The following is a 15,523-nucleotide window of genomic DNA, read 5'->3' on the forward strand; positions in this document are numbered from 1 at the left end:
CTGGGAAAAATGTAAATTTGTCTGTAACTTCTGAATTCTATGAATGGTTTATATATGTTGGGTTAACATGAACAAAATACATTTCCATCCAAATGGCCAATAAAGATGTAAATGTCTTTGCAAGTTAACCAGAAAATAACCAGAAAAGATAAAGTTGTGTCCCTTTACCATTCCGCATTGCAGACATTATCCACAATAAAAATGTGGGAGCATTCAACAATGTGCAAGTATCTATCGATCTTTCCTAATCCACCCTCTCACCATAATCTTGGAGGTGTAGGCGCTGTTGACAGCTATGGCATTGACGAGTGTGTCCAGCACTTTAGGATTCATCTGGTCAGGGTGTGGGACCTTGTGGAAGTGCTGGTCGCCCGCGTAGGCCTGCACCACGGTCATTCGGTTGGTAGTGAGGGTGCCTGTCTTGTCGGAGCAGATGGCCGTGGCATTGCCCATGGTCTCACAGGCATCCAGGTGGCGCACCAAGTTATTGTCCTTCATCATTTTCTACAGGGAAGGAGAAGGAAACAGACGGAGATGGATCTTACTGTTAGGCCTCCACCTGAGAAACTACAATACAATTCAGCTGCATGTACAATATATAGTAAAGTGTAATCGTGCCTTGATTTTGCCATATGGGGGATATTCGAGCAAAAACACGATTTAACATGATCGTCACATAATGTCTACAGCAGCGCGCACGCAGACAAGCACTTACGCACACACACACACACACACACACACACACACACACACACACACACACACACACACACACACACACACACACACACACACACACACAGTTTATTACCCTTACCTTGACAGAGTAGGCCAGTGATATAGTAACAGCCAGTGGCAGCCCCTCAGGCACAGCCACCACCAGCACTGTGACGCCGATGATGAAGAACTTGACAAAGTACTGCACATAGACGGGGGTACACTCAGTGAGCCACTCCCGGCCCTGCACCACAAAGGTCTCAATCACAAAGTACATCACCAGGATGATCACTGTGATGGCTGACATGACCAGACCTGAGGAAGAGGACAGACAGACACACAGACATGGCTACTTAGATCAAAGAACAATGTGAAGAGTTTGTCGGTAGTAGAGTATGCACTGCTAGCCAACCTTGTGCATACACAGGTCAAGTCAGAGTGAACAAGCAGGCCAGCAAAAAATTTATTATGAATGCTGAACGTTTAGAATCAGCCCTCACCTGCCTTCCCGATCTGCACGGCCAGTTTAGTGAGTTTGCCCTGGAGCACAGACTTCTCTTTTTTAGGCACGTTGCCCTTTTTCTTCTCCGCTTCCACCTCCCCACCTTCAGCGCTCTTCAGGGGCTGCATCTCCATGGCAACAGCCTCATCCTGTTTCTTGGCTAAGGTTGGGGGTTGTCACAAAGTTAAGGAGTGGTTAGGACGGTTAGAGAAAAGCCAAGAGGTCTAGTGGGCGTTATCGGCACAAAATGGCTGCCATGCTTCCCCCAGGTGGGTTCTACAGCTACAGTGTGCAACTGTAACAGGATGTAAAGCACTTATGATACCTAATGAAAAGGGCTGTAAACATACAACCCATTATTATCAAACGTACAGGTAATATGTTTTCAACATAAATCAAGATATTGTTTCCATCTTATTTGAGAAGTAACATTTTTAAAATATTTTGTATAAATTATTACCTCATGCCATCTGTTGTTTGCATAGTTCCCCAAAGGATTTACATGAAGTAGCCTACTTGAAATTATGGATGATTCCTCTGCTTTGGAATCCCCCTGTTTCTTACCTTTGTTCTGATTGTTTTCCAGTGTCCCGTCTTGCTTGCCTGAGATTAGGCGAGAGAGAGAGAAATATCTAGACTGATACATCTGAATGTGACAGACATATTGCTGCATGGGAGGCAAACATTGCTCCCATTTGAACCCCCCTAAAGGAGTAAAAATCGAATGGGAAAATGAATAGACAAAATGAAAGTGACAGAAACGTGTGAAGAAATCGCAACGACTTATATAAACATGTTAAACTTACTTTTAAATTTTTTTTACAGTTTGTTATTTATTTTCCCATGGGAGTCCCATGGAATATCTCTAGCAAACCCCTTCACCAATCTAACTAGTCTAGTAGGGGAAACACCTACCATTCGTGATGCTGATCTGTTTTGCTTCGACTGCAGGGGTATTATTGCCCTCTGATGAGATAGTGGTTTGGGATTTGAGATAGGGACAGGGACAATAAGAGATTTTATCAAATTAAGAGACAAAAACAATCAAAACAGTAAAAAGGATGATGAGCAACAGAAACAACAAACAAGGAATGAAAAAAAATGAATGTATGAGACCTCAGGAGCAGCAAATAAGTAAACCATGTCTCTCTGTGGTCTTCATTGTGAAGCTTCGTCCTAACCAGAGGCTTCCCCCCTCTGTGTAACCCTATCCCCATCTTGCTCTCCCTCTTTCCATTCAAGTATTGATTGCTTTGCAGACTGCTATGCTTTTAGATATAATTATTAAGCAGCTAGCTACCACTCTTCATATCAAGGAGAGGGAGACAGGGAGAAAAGTATCTGCCCATGTACTGTAAATGCACACTGTAAAGTTCAGAGATGCTCTGCTCTCTCTTTCTCATAAGCAGAAGGAACATCAGGCCTTGAATGACACAGCTTAATGTAGCATCTCTTCAATACACATATTGAAACTGCCAATGCATGATACTTATATACATATGTCTGTGTATATATAGTATAAGAAACAGACATTGTGAGTCAATCATATGTAAATACATCCATGTATATATGAAAAGTTCATTTCCAAAACGTTATATGCACACATTTTTTACATTTGTATTTTTTCATCAGAAGTGAATGCTTATGGGTGTGTAAAATATCACTGGTCTCATATTTTGGTTCATATATTTTAGATGTGTATTAAAATTAGTTTTGTTACAAAACGATATACAGTTGAAGTTGGAAGTTTACATACACTTAGGTTGGAGTCATCAAAACTTGTTTTTCAACCACTCCACAAATTTCTTGTTAACAAACTATAGTTTTGGCAAGTCAGTTAGGACATCTACTTTCTACAAAAAATTGTGGACCTCCACAAGTCTCTTTCATCCTTGGGAGCAATTTCCAAATGCCTGAAGGTACCACGTTCATCTGTACAAACAATAGTACGCAAGTATAAACACCATGGGACCACGCAGCCGTCATACCGCTCGAGAAGGAGATGCGTTCTGTCTTCTAGAGATGAACGTACTTTTGTGCAAAAAGTGCAAATCAATCCCAGAACAACAGCAAAGGACCTTGTGAAGATGCTGGAGATAACAGGTTCAAAAGTATCTATATCCACAGTAAAACGAGTCTTATATCGACATTACCAGAAAGGCCGCTCAGCAAGGAAGAAGCCACTGCTCCAAAACCGCCATAAAAAAGCCAGACTACAGTTTGCAACTGCACATGGGGACAAAGATTATACTTTTTGGAGAAATGTCCTCTGGTCCGATGAAAAAAAACTGTTTGGCCATAATGACAATCGTGATGTTTGGAGGAAAAAGGGGGAGGCTTGCAAGCCGAAGAACACCATCCCAACCGTGAAGCACGGGGGTGGCAGCATCATGTTGTGCGGGTGCTTTGCTGCAGGAGGGACTGGTGCACTTCACAAAATAGATGGCATTATGAGACTGGAAAATTATGTGGCTATATTGAAGAAACATCTCAAGACAGTCAGGAAGTTAAAGCTTGGTCGGAAATGGGTCTTCCAAATGGACAATGACCTCAAGCATACTTCCAAAGTTGTGGCAAAATGGCTTAAAGCCAACAAAGTCAAGGTATTGGAGTGGCCATCACAAAGCCCTAACCTCAATCCTTTAGATATTTTGTGGGCAGAACTGAAAAAGCGTGTGCGAGCAAGGAGGCCTGCAAACCTGACTCAGTTACACCAGCTCTGTCAAGAGGAATGGGCCAAAATTTGCCTAACTTATTGTGGGAAGCTTGTGGAAGGCTACCCGAAACGTTTGACCCAAGTTAAGCAATTGAAAGGCAATGCTACCAAATACTAATTGAGTGTATGTAAACTTCTGACCCACTGGGAATGTGATGAAAGAAATAAAAGCTGTAAGAAATAATTCTCTCTACTATTATTCTGACATTTCACATTCTTAAAATAAAGTGGTGATTCTAACTGACCTAAGACAGGGAATTATTACTAGGATTAAATATCAGGAATTGTAAAAAAAAAAAAAAAACGGAGTTTAAATGTATTTGGCTAAGGTGTATTTAAACTTCCGACTTCAACTGTATATCCATTGTTTAGCTGGAATGGATTGTTCATATCCTGTATAATTAACATATAAATTCAACTCATCATAAATCTAGCCTGAGGCTATAGTCTTTGGTTAGAGTTAGGCCTCGTCCAAAATGGCACCCTATTCCCTATATAGCGCACTACTTTTGACAAGATCACAGATCTCATATTACTGTATTGATACAGTTTAAAAGATATAACAAAAAATGTATGTCACAAATGTATCATTTGTACAGTTGTAATTATTGTCACATTTGACTGTGTAAAACCTTGCACTGCTACTTTTGTCTCTAAGAGAGAGGAGGATATATCTAATTTTGCAACAAAATGTGATTGTCTCTCTGAAATAAAACCATCAATTGATAGATTTTTAACAAATAGCTGTCTGTCATTGAACATGTCATGATTAGATATGGAAAAAAACACACCAATCACTTTCAATAAGTTCTTAAAAAAAGCTAATTTACTAACATTTCTGAAAATGGATATATAGCGTTTTGGAACGAAACTCTTCATATCCATTTTAAGCATCCCTGGTATATGTATTGTGTTTCAAAAATACTATATTTGCTTCATACTCACAAAAATTATACCGAACGTCTTAATGACATTACACCTTCAGCCTGTCTTATTATCTTACCTTTCTTGTCTTTCTTCTCATCCTCCCCCTCCCCCTCTCCAGCCCCCAGTAGAGTGAAGATGATTCCAGTTTGAGAGTTGATTCCCACAGCAGTAACTAGCATCTTTCCTGAGCCTTCCATCACATGAGTTCCTAAAGGGATACAAAGATGAAATTCCTAAATAGACATGGGAATAACCCTTCACTTTTCCCACATGTTTTTACGTTGCAGCCTTATTATAAAATTGATTAAATTATTTGTTTGTTTTTCCCTCTGCAATCTACACTATAATGAGAAAGCAAAAACAGGTTTTTAGAAATTTGTGCCAATTTTTGAAAAAAAACACAAAAAAATTAAACATCACATTTACATAAGCATTCAGAACCTTTACTCAGTACTTTTTTGAAGGACCTTTGCCAGCGATTACAGCCTCAAGTCTTCTTCGGTATGACGCTACAAGCTTGGCACACCTGTATTTGGGGAGTTTCTCCCATTCTTCTCTGCAGATCCTCTCAAGCTCTGTCAGGTTGGATGGGGAGCATCGCTGCACAGCTATTTTCAGGTCTCTCCAGAGATGTTTGATCGGGTTCAAGTCTGGGCTCTGGCTGGGCCACTCAAGGACATTCAGAGACTTGTCTGAAGTCACTCCTGCGTTGTCTTGGCTATGTGCTTAGGGCCGTTGTCCTTCACCCCAGTCTGAGGTCCTGAGTGCTCTGGAGTAGGTTTTCATCAAGGATCTCTGTACTCTGCCCCGTTCATCTTTCCCTTGATCCTGACTAGTCTTGCAGTCCCTGCCACTGAACCCCCCCCCCCCCCCCCCCCCCCCCACACACACACACACACACACACAGCTTGATGCTTCCACCACCATGCTTCACCGTAGGGATGGTGCCTGGTTTTCTCCAGATGTGACGCTTGGCATTCAGGCCAAAGTGTTCAATCTTGGTTTCATCAGAACAGAGAATATTGTTTCTGAGAGTATTTAGGTGCCTATTGGCAAACTCCAAGTGGGCTGTCATGTGCCTTTTACTGAAGAGGCTTCCGTCTTCCGTTGCTTAGTTTGGCCGGGGCGGACAGCTCTAGGAAGAGTCTTGATGGTTCCAAACTTCTTCCATTTAAGAATGATGGAGGCCACTGTGTTCTTGGGGACTTTCAATGCTGCAGAAATTGTTTGTACCCTTCCCCAGATCTGTGCCTTTATTACAATCCTGTCTCGGAGCTCTACGGACAATTCCTTTGACCTCGTGGCTTGGTTTTTGCTCTGACATGCACTATCAACTGTGGGACCTCATGTTCAATCAAATGAATTTACCACAGGTGGACTCCAATGAAGACGTAGAAACATCTCAAGGATAATCAATGGAAACAGGATGCAACTGAGCTCAATTTCGAGACTCATAGCAAAGGGTCTGAATACTTATTTAAATAAGGTACTTCTGTTTTTATTTTGAATAAATTTGCTTTGTCATTATGGGTTATTGTGCTTAGATTGATGAGGGGAAAAAATGATTTAATACATTTTAGAATAAGGCTGTAACATAACAAAATGTGTAAAAAGTGAAGAGGTCTGAATACTTCCGAATGCACTGTATTAATCATGTCGCACCTCAAACAGAAGGGAGAATTTCCATTAATATTGTTTGCAATCAATATGCTGTTCAAAGAAGGTTATTGTGGAAAAATCTGTGTTTATTTCTATGATGTAGACATAATTGACTGCTAAGTTCACATTACACAGTGACGTCATCTTCGCTGAGACCTAAAAGCCAGTTCTCATTCCTGGAGTGACAAGCTCGACTCTTGTTCTAGAGTTTTGCATGGTTGGCTTGAGTGTGGTGTGAAGTTGGGAAGGCAGGTTGGAATCCAGAGGCAACGCAGAATTACACTCACCAATTACACTCTGGAGCTACTGTAGTTTGTGTTTTTAATCACTGAGTAAGGTCACTTTCCTCTGTTTCGCCTACTGACCGGTGATCTAATTACTTTTGTACAGCAGAGCTCCATTATGTTCCCATTAATTAAAATACTTTATCACAAAAGACCAGGAGTTGTTCAATAACAGTGTTCACACTGCCTAATACCAGGTAGTGGAATAGTTCTGAATACTGCTAAATATGTTTGATGTTGATGATTGCTTACATATGTAATGGCTTGGGACTGTTATGAACTTGTGCACTAAACCACAGCATGAAAATGGTTATAACAAGTAAATGTAATATATTTTAACTGGAACTGATACATTCTTATCGGCAGACTTCGCAGCATTGGTTTCTCTAATGACTGCCTCGCCTGGTTCACTAACTACTTCTCAGATAGAGTTCAGTGTGTCAAATTGGAGGGCCTGTTGTCCGGACCTCTGGCAGTCTCTATGGGGGTGCCACAGGGTTCAATTCTCGGTCCGACTCTTTTCTCTGTATACATCAATGATGTCGCTCTTGCTGCTAGTGATTTTTTGATCCACCTCTACACAGACGACACCATTCGTATACCTCTGGCCCTTCTTTGGACACTGTGTTAACAAACCTCCAGACGAGCTTCAGCGCCATAAAACACTCCTTCCGTGGCCTCCAACTGCTCTTAAATGCTAGTAAAACTAAATGCCTGCTCTTCAACCGATCGCTGTCCGCACCCGCCTGCCCAACTTGCATCACTACTCTGGACGGTTCTGACTTAGAATATGTGGACAACTATAAATACCTAGGTGTCTGGCTAGACTGTAAACTCTCCTTCCAGACTCACATTAAGCATCTCCAATCCAAAGTTAAATCTAGAATCGGCTTCCTATTTCGCAAACAAAGCCTCCTTCACTCATGCTGCCAAACTTACCCTCGTAAAACTGACTATCCTACCGATCCTTGACTTTGGCGATGTCATTTACAAATTATCCTCCAACAATCTACTCAGTAAATTGGATCACAGTGCCATCCGTTTTGTCATCAAAGCCCCATATATTACCCACCACTGCGGCCTGTATGCTCTCGTTGGCTGGTCCTCGCTACATATTTGTTGCCAAACCCACTGGCTCCAGGTCATCTATAAGTCTTTGCTAGGTATAGCTCCGCCTTATCTCAGCTCACTGGTCACCATAACAACACCCACCCGTAGCACACGCTCCAGTAAGTATATTTCACTGGTAAGGCCCCAAAGCCAAGACCTAAGTTGTCCGCCTTTCCTTCCAGTTCTCTGCTGCCAATGACTGGAAAGAATTGCAAAAATCACTGCAGTTGGAGACTTATATCTCCCTCACTAACTTTACGTGTCAGCTGTTAGAGCAGCATACCGATCACTGCAGCTGTACACAGCCCATCTGTAAATAGCCCATCCAACCAAATACCTACCTCATCCCCAAATGTATTTGTATTTTTCTGCTCTTTTGCACACCAGTATTTCTACTTGCACATCATCATCTGCACATATATCACTCCAGTGTAAATTGCTAAACTGTAATTACTTTGCCACTCTTAGCCTATTTATTGCCTTACCTCCTTACTTTATTTGCACACACTGTATATAGATTTTTCTATTGCGTTATTGACTGTACGTTTGTTTATCCCATGTGTAACTCTGTGTTGTTGTTTTTGTTGCACTTCTTTGCTTTATCTTGGCCAGGTTGCAGTTGTAAATGAGAACTTGTTCTCAACTGGCCTACCTGGTTAAATAAAGGTGAAATAAATCAAATAAAAAAATTAAAAATTCCACAGCATTTACAGAATTTGCATTCATCCAATGTGTGGTGGCCTAAACATCAAGTGATGTATGAGCACCTCGAGAGGTAAGTGTGACAGATACTGGGGAAAAAACAATCAATGGTAAGAAAAGGGAATTGTGTACATTGATTGATAAAATCACAATACATATTGCTGAACCTGCAGCTGAATTCTTTCAATATTTGATCTTCTGCACCATCACCAATGTGGATTAGGCTGCTACATCACCATCACAACAACATGATTAATTTAGATCTCTGCATAGACCTAGCCTGGTGGACCTATGGAGTGAGTAGCAGAGTCCAGTTCCGAGTATCATTATTGGGTAGAGGATGAGTGAGGGTCCCCTGTGGGTCTAATGGATTCATGACCCGGTGCTCAGGATGCTGACCAGGGGCTACAATCCGATTAGCCCTGTCAGGCTCCAGGGAACAGGGAGGAGTCGCTCTCTCACTTGGAGAGGCAATGAGATTTCCCCTCTCGGCACTGCAGCCAGCACACAGAGACACAAAGTCGCCCTCCCCCGCTCCTCTGCCCACTGACAGCACTCATCCTGCAGGCAGAAGCTACTGGCGCCCAACGGTAGTGTAAGTAGTGGCTCTGTTTTGAGTTGCATGTGTCATATCACAGCCAGTAAAAGGGAAGGTTTCAATTTGATAGTATGCTTATTAAGAGGCAGGTGTCAGCAGCACAACAAACTCCAATCACGGGTCAAAGACTAGTTAGATTGTTTCAACAGCATAGCTAACTAGCTAGCTAGCTTACTAGCTGGTTTACATAATCTACTATCTCTGTGATCAGAGACACACACAATCATACTGCACAGATGCAAACACCTCTGGCATGGCCTCTTTCGCCCAACTGTAACATGACTACTGTATTATATGCAAACAACTCACCAGACAGCAACATGGGGTCCTTGTCAACAGACTTTTTTACATGGTCAGACTCTCCGGTCAACGAGCTCTCATCGATCTTCAGGTCGTTGCCCTGTATCAGTATCCCATCAGCAGGCAGGAGATCACCTGTGTGGGAGTGGAAGCAGGAGGAGACAAGGGACCGGAGACATAAGGATCTATAAGGAATTATAAGGATCCAAACATTGTTATGACTGCTTAATAGGAATCTACACAAAACCAGATATGTTTAATGTATTATTTATGCATTTATGGTTGAGCTGTTATGAATGTTTGATTCTTAATAGACCTTCGGTAAGATACAGTCAAAGGAACTACAAATGCATTATACACAGGTAGCTACATAGATAGTCCAACCAGGTATACTACATCAGGGGACTTCTCCTGATCCTGGACTGACCGTATTTGATTTGGGCCACATCCCCAACCACCATTTCAGCCACAGGGATCTGGATGACGGTGCCATTCCGCACCACGGCAAATCGCTGCTCCTGCTCAATGCGGCTCTGCAGCCCCCGGAACTGCTTCTCCTTGCTCCAGTCGTTAAAGGCCGTCACCAGCACTACGCAGACGACAGACAGCAAGATGGCCGCGCCCTCAATCCAGCCAGCCTCCGCCTCGCCCTCGTCCTCTGCACCGGATGCCACATTCCCACACGCTGCAGAGAGAGAGAGAAATAGGAAGAAAGATAGAGCAGAGAGAGAAAGAAAGAGGTGAGAGAGAGAGAGAGAGAGAGAGAGAGAGAGAGAGAGAGAGAGAGAGAGAGAGAGAGAGAGAGAGAGAGATAGGGCAGAGAAGTGAGGGAAGAGGGGACTCCGCTCACCTGATGAGTTACCTTAACTGAGAGAACTGAAAACCTGTGTTAACTCCCATAGCTAATGCCTAGGCTTTAGCTCAGAGGGCTAATTAATGAGTTATTAAGGCATGCGGAAGGCCAAAGTCTGATACCTGGACAGTCAGTCACACCTACCTTCGCTCTCCTCTCCAGGCGGTTGGTAGAAGGACAGTGCGAGGGAGATGATGGCAGCTATCTCCAGGATGATGAGAGTTACATCCTGTAGGGCCTCCCAGACCAGCTCCAGGAACGACTTGGCCTTCTTAGGAGGGATAAAGTTCTGGCCAAACACCTGGCCACGCTTCTCTAGGTCTGACGGATTGTCCGATAGGCCTAGAGAGGACAGGGAATGCTGCTACTGAACATGGTGCATGGCATCCCTTCATCCACCTCACTGGATTTAATTTAAAACACTATTCAAGGGTATCAGAGTCTTGTGTGAATTCAGTAGGTAAGTGGGTAGTTAAGGAACTGTTGAAGATTACTGTAGAGTGAAACGTTATTTGGATGTTTTATCAGGATGCCTACATACGACCAAACATTTGTCAAATTGCAGGTCTCTGCCATGAATCGGAATCCGTTTCAACAAATCATGCTTTAGAAAATTAGTCTGTAACACTTCATAATAGGGTTCATATTAGAAACTGGCCATAAAAAATACTGTTGTCATAAACAGTCATTACATTATATAGGACATGGTCATAGAACTTGAGATAGTTACAGTTTAGGCCATGTTTCTTACAGCCTTGTGTAGGCATTATGACAGAGCATTAAAATAACATGCTTTCAAAATGTCTCCATTAGAGCAGACAAAACACAGCATAACCATCTTTCAATTACTTCTGTAAATACATTGCAATAGACTCACTCACATGAATCATATAACAGACATATAAATGTTTGAGTGTTGACACTGGGTGCTGGGTGCTCTTTTAGTAGAATGAGATAGATGGGGTGGGAATGGCACAGATGGCTAAGTCAGTGTGTGTCTGCTTCTCTGTGGGGTGTGTGCTCTGGCACACCCACCTCATGTCCTCCCCTGCCAAACATCACCTGCTGCTACTGTCAACCCAGCCATCTCTCTCTCTCTCTCTCTCTGTCTTTTTTTCACCCAATCCCATTTGGGGGGGTAGTCAAAATGTAGTCGCACTATAACCGAATTCAGAAATGATGTGTGAAACAGTCTGGTGATAAAAAGACACGTGAGTAGGAACATTTCAGGGCGATGAGATATGCAAATTAATAATTAATCTGACTCTCTGTGAAAAGTCACATTTTACTCATTCAGACAATATTCTCACAGTTGCCATGGTAATGAAAGGTTCATGAACAAATTCCCCTTCATCTCTCTAACTGAAACAGCATACATTTATCTCTACTGAATTATAAAAATAGTTTTGTAATCATCATAAAAGTGTGCCGATATTAGAAGTTTGTTGAATCATAGGCGCTTGTATAATTTAACATAATCTAAAAAGTGACAAATTACATAATTTTAAACTATAATGGTGAAAATAAAGCAATACGCTGAAAACATTAACGGCTCATATAGTGGTTTGAACATCTCTCCTCAGGACTATTTTATGTTTGCTGCAGGAGGCCATGATGAATGAGAGGAGGTGTCTGTCTCTCTGCCTCACACCCACCAGATTGCTGATGCTTTTGTAGCTTAGCAACATAACATGAAAGCCTGTTCGGGCAGACTGAGTTGGGAATGCACAAATACAGATAGAAAACCAGGCGGATGAGGACAGTACAAATGAGGACATCTGGTAGAAACCATCTATGCAAACAAGATGGCAGTGGCGCTATAGCATAAAATATCATCAACTGGTTGTTCATAAAAAATCCAGTTGATTTGACCTATTGGTTTGAATTGTATTAGTAAGGTAGATAATAAAGTGCATTGTATGTTTCCAGTGAAGTATTTCACTGAGAGTGGTGTGTCTGAGTGAGACTCTCACCATCGGCTGGGGAGGTCTTCAGTCTCTGACAGAGGCCCTCTGTGTCCGTGTAGTTCTCCTGGATCTTCTGAATGGCCTCTGCACCTCTCAGCTCCATAAGGTCCCGCAGGTCCTCCAGGGTGGCCCCAAAGTCCCCTGCATGGTTGACCTCTGTTCCCCCTCCACTACCTCGCTTCTTGGGTTTGAACTCCACCGAACTATTGGCTAAGTCCCCCATGATAATGTGTGGTAATAGAAGTGTATTGATTCTTCAAAAAACAATGATTCTCTGATGGACTTCTTTGAAAAGGGCCAGGGTAGGCCAGGATAGGCCAGGGTAGGAAATGCTTGACTATGTGATTTTTAGATTAATGTTCCCCCATGCCACTCCCTCCTTTGCCCCTTCTATGATTCTCCATATCAGGGCATGTGTGGAAGAACATTTGGAAATGTTTTTGTTGTGTGATTTGTTGGTGGTTTATTCCACCAAAGACTTTAATCTGGTCTGTCTCACAACCCCAGAAGAGAAAAGAGAATCAAACAAAATGATAAGGGGGATATCAATCCATAGAAACAGATATTTGTAAGGAGAGAAACAGAAAGAAGGGCTCAAGCGTTTGGAGGTGAAGAGAAAGATGCTTTGGCAGGTCCTGTGTAGGATTCGCCTAAAGGCTGGAGAAGATGGAGAAGATATGTTTTGTAGGGAATATTCTTACATCATTAAACCCTATCTAGATGTTGAGTTGTCAACATTTGCTATAATAAACCCAAGTCTGAAAAGAACTCTCAGGTTGTAAGGATTTCAGCCTCTTGACAGTATTTCACTCTATCATAAAAATGTGGTCTATAATTTGCACCAAAGAGAATTATTAATGAGACAATAGGAGTTCCTGCAATCCCACCCCCTCCCTCACTGGGACACAAATCAAACGAAACAAAAAAACAGATATAATTTATTTATAAAAAGTCTATTGATTTTTAGTTTATTGATTTAGGATGTTATGGCCTCTCTAACTGCTTAGTAGCGGGTTGGCTCTCTGATCAGGGAGACATATTTAACCACAATGAATGTTCATACTAAAAATTGGAGGAGAAAGGCACTGGGATGAAAACCCACGCAAATATACAATATCTTCATAATGTTATTTATCTATGACTCTAAGTTACATCCTTGAATCTTGGCATCAAATTGTAATCACGATCATGATCATGATTTTATACGTTTTAGGACCTATTCAATGTTTTAGAGGCATTCGCAAATAATCTAAAGGTGTGCATGGAATTATCTGATTATTTTGTCTCCTCATGAATTTTACAAGCCTTTAGGTAATGCATCAGACCTACACTATTCTGAGTATTGTATAATGACCTTCGCATAATAACCCCTCTCCTCCTCATCTTCAAACAGTGAATTGCATTCCCTTTATGCTATTCCACCCATACTTGCTATATGGGCCCAGGAATCATCAAAATCCCAACAACATGTTTAAGGTTAAACACATTTCCAGAAAATATTTGTTATCACAGTACAGTCTCCTAAACGAGCGTCGTGACGCTCGTATGGAAATAGCCAATCCATGTCTAGAATGGGCTTTACCAAGGCGACGCGCACAGCCATGATGCTCAGCGATCTGGGATACAGAGGATACTCTCCTCCGAGTGATGCGAGGCGAAAATTGCCTCCATCGTGGCACGAAGGAGTAGGCTTTATTAAGATGTTTTTATATTTCCACAGTATCAAAAAGTGAATGGAAACATATGTGTTTATATATCAGTACTTTAAAAAATCCTCAATTTCCCTTGCAAGACGGAGCATGTTTTAGTACATTGTCAAAATCCACCATGCCCTTTACTTGTAACCTTCAGATATCCGTGTTAACCTTGGTCTGCACAAATTCTCTCTTATGTCAGCGATATCCATCCCTTGCGATAGAAATGCACACTAAAGTAGGGAAATAACAACTTTCCTTATATTCACAATTTTTATAATTGTTTTTCCAGAGGTGAATGGGGATATAATGGGCCTAATATGAATGAGAACATATTTTCGAGGCAACAGATTTCAGAGGAATTGCAGCTCATGGAAAAATACGATTGGAACATAGTGTGTTTCTTTATGGTGGGAAAATTATAAAATTTTGCCCGAGTGAATGTGCTACATTTAATCTGTGAGCTGGCCTACTACAAGGTTATAACCATGTTGACTGGCTCATTTGCGGACTAATTTATATCTGTGCACGGATTTGACTCATTCAGATATAAAATAACGGCATACTCATAAAAATCATAGAAGTGACCCGTAGGCCTATACCCTATTCCCAGAATACGCAAAATCGGGATTTTATATATTCCAGATGGCAATGCTGCCCTACTATGAATAATAATATATTCTTGTTGCACACAACATTAATGTAGCCTACCTAGTCTACTCGGTAATAAATTATAATTGCCTGTAATAACTGACAAATAAATGTTTAATAGCATGTCGTATTGATAAAGGTTACGTAGCCAATTCACTATATTGGATTCATGAATACATTTTATCTCATAGCTTACCTGCACCATAATATTTTGGATGACTGCTATCAATACTAGTGTTCTACCGAGAAAGGTATAGGCTATAATAATAGGCCTAGGTCTAATAAATGGTGCAAATATTCGCCATTTTCACAGGTCACTCCAATATCATGAGGCATTTTGATGCCATATTATCCTTAGTCCACCATAATGATAGACCACCATTGAACTGAGATAAAAAATACTCACCCGGCCATGTCCAAGGACGTCAAAGGAGAGTTTCGAAAAACAGGAAATCCAATGTTCTTTACTTTTAAATTCGCTTCATATCCGACAGACAAAAACGTTTGAAGGATGTAGACTGTACCGACGTGATGTTCCATCTGTTGTTTCTGGTCAGGAGATAAATGTATAGCACGGAATTGTGCAGACGTCTATGTGGAATTCCTCTAATGCGGAATAAAATTATATGATGGAAGGCAGATATTAGCGTGTTTGCATAAATTAACGGTTAAGGACCGCAGGTAGCTATTTGATATTATTACTGTTATTCTGGTCGTTGGTCCCAATTATTCTCGTTCCTGTAATTTTTTCGTCTAATTGATAATACAGCATAAGCTCCAATTGGTGAGCAAGAATTTGGGTCTACATGCTGAAACGATTCCTCGCTTACCGCACTCGTCCTA

At 41.5% G+C, this 15,523-nt stretch overlaps 1 protein-coding gene across 7 annotated transcripts in view; it reads right to left on the reverse strand.

Annotated features, from left to right (window-relative positions):
• The window catches only part of LOC139368672 (plasma membrane calcium-transporting ATPase 3-like), a 40,463-nt gene extending 24,940 nt beyond the window's left edge, over window positions 1-15,523 (reverse strand). For 4 of the 7 annotated variants that reach the window (XM_071107850.1, XM_071107847.1, XM_071107853.1 and 1 more), the window contains exons 1-11: window positions 15,087-15,523; window positions 12,342-12,992; window positions 10,513-10,710; window positions 9,943-10,200; window positions 9,525-9,650; window positions 4,939-5,070; window positions 2,135-2,185; window positions 1,784-1,822; window positions 1,218-1,379; window positions 818-1,032; window positions 262-504 (exon numbers count right to left, since the gene is read on the reverse strand). In XM_071107850.1, coding sequence (XP_070963951.1) covers window positions 262-504; window positions 818-1,032; window positions 1,218-1,379; window positions 1,784-1,822; window positions 2,135-2,185; window positions 4,939-5,070; window positions 9,525-9,650; window positions 9,943-10,200; window positions 10,513-10,710; window positions 12,342-12,558 — 1,641 coding nt within the window. In that variant the 5' untranslated portion in view covers window positions 12,559-12,992; window positions 15,087-15,523. Of the gene's footprint in view, window positions 1-261; window positions 505-817; window positions 1,033-1,217; window positions 1,380-1,783; window positions 1,823-2,134; window positions 2,186-4,938; window positions 5,071-9,524; window positions 9,651-9,942; window positions 10,201-10,512; window positions 10,711-12,341; window positions 12,993-15,086 lie in introns of those variants that run through there. The other 3 variants (XM_071107851.1, XM_071107854.1, XM_071107848.1) reach the window with 2 other exon arrangements.

Source organism: Oncorhynchus clarkii, chromosome 16 (assembly GCF_045791955.1).
Source record: "Oncorhynchus clarkii lewisi isolate Uvic-CL-2024 chromosome 16, UVic_Ocla_1.0, whole genome shotgun sequence".
Lineage (NCBI taxonomy): Eukaryota > Metazoa > Chordata > Actinopteri > Salmoniformes > Salmonidae > Oncorhynchus > Oncorhynchus clarkii.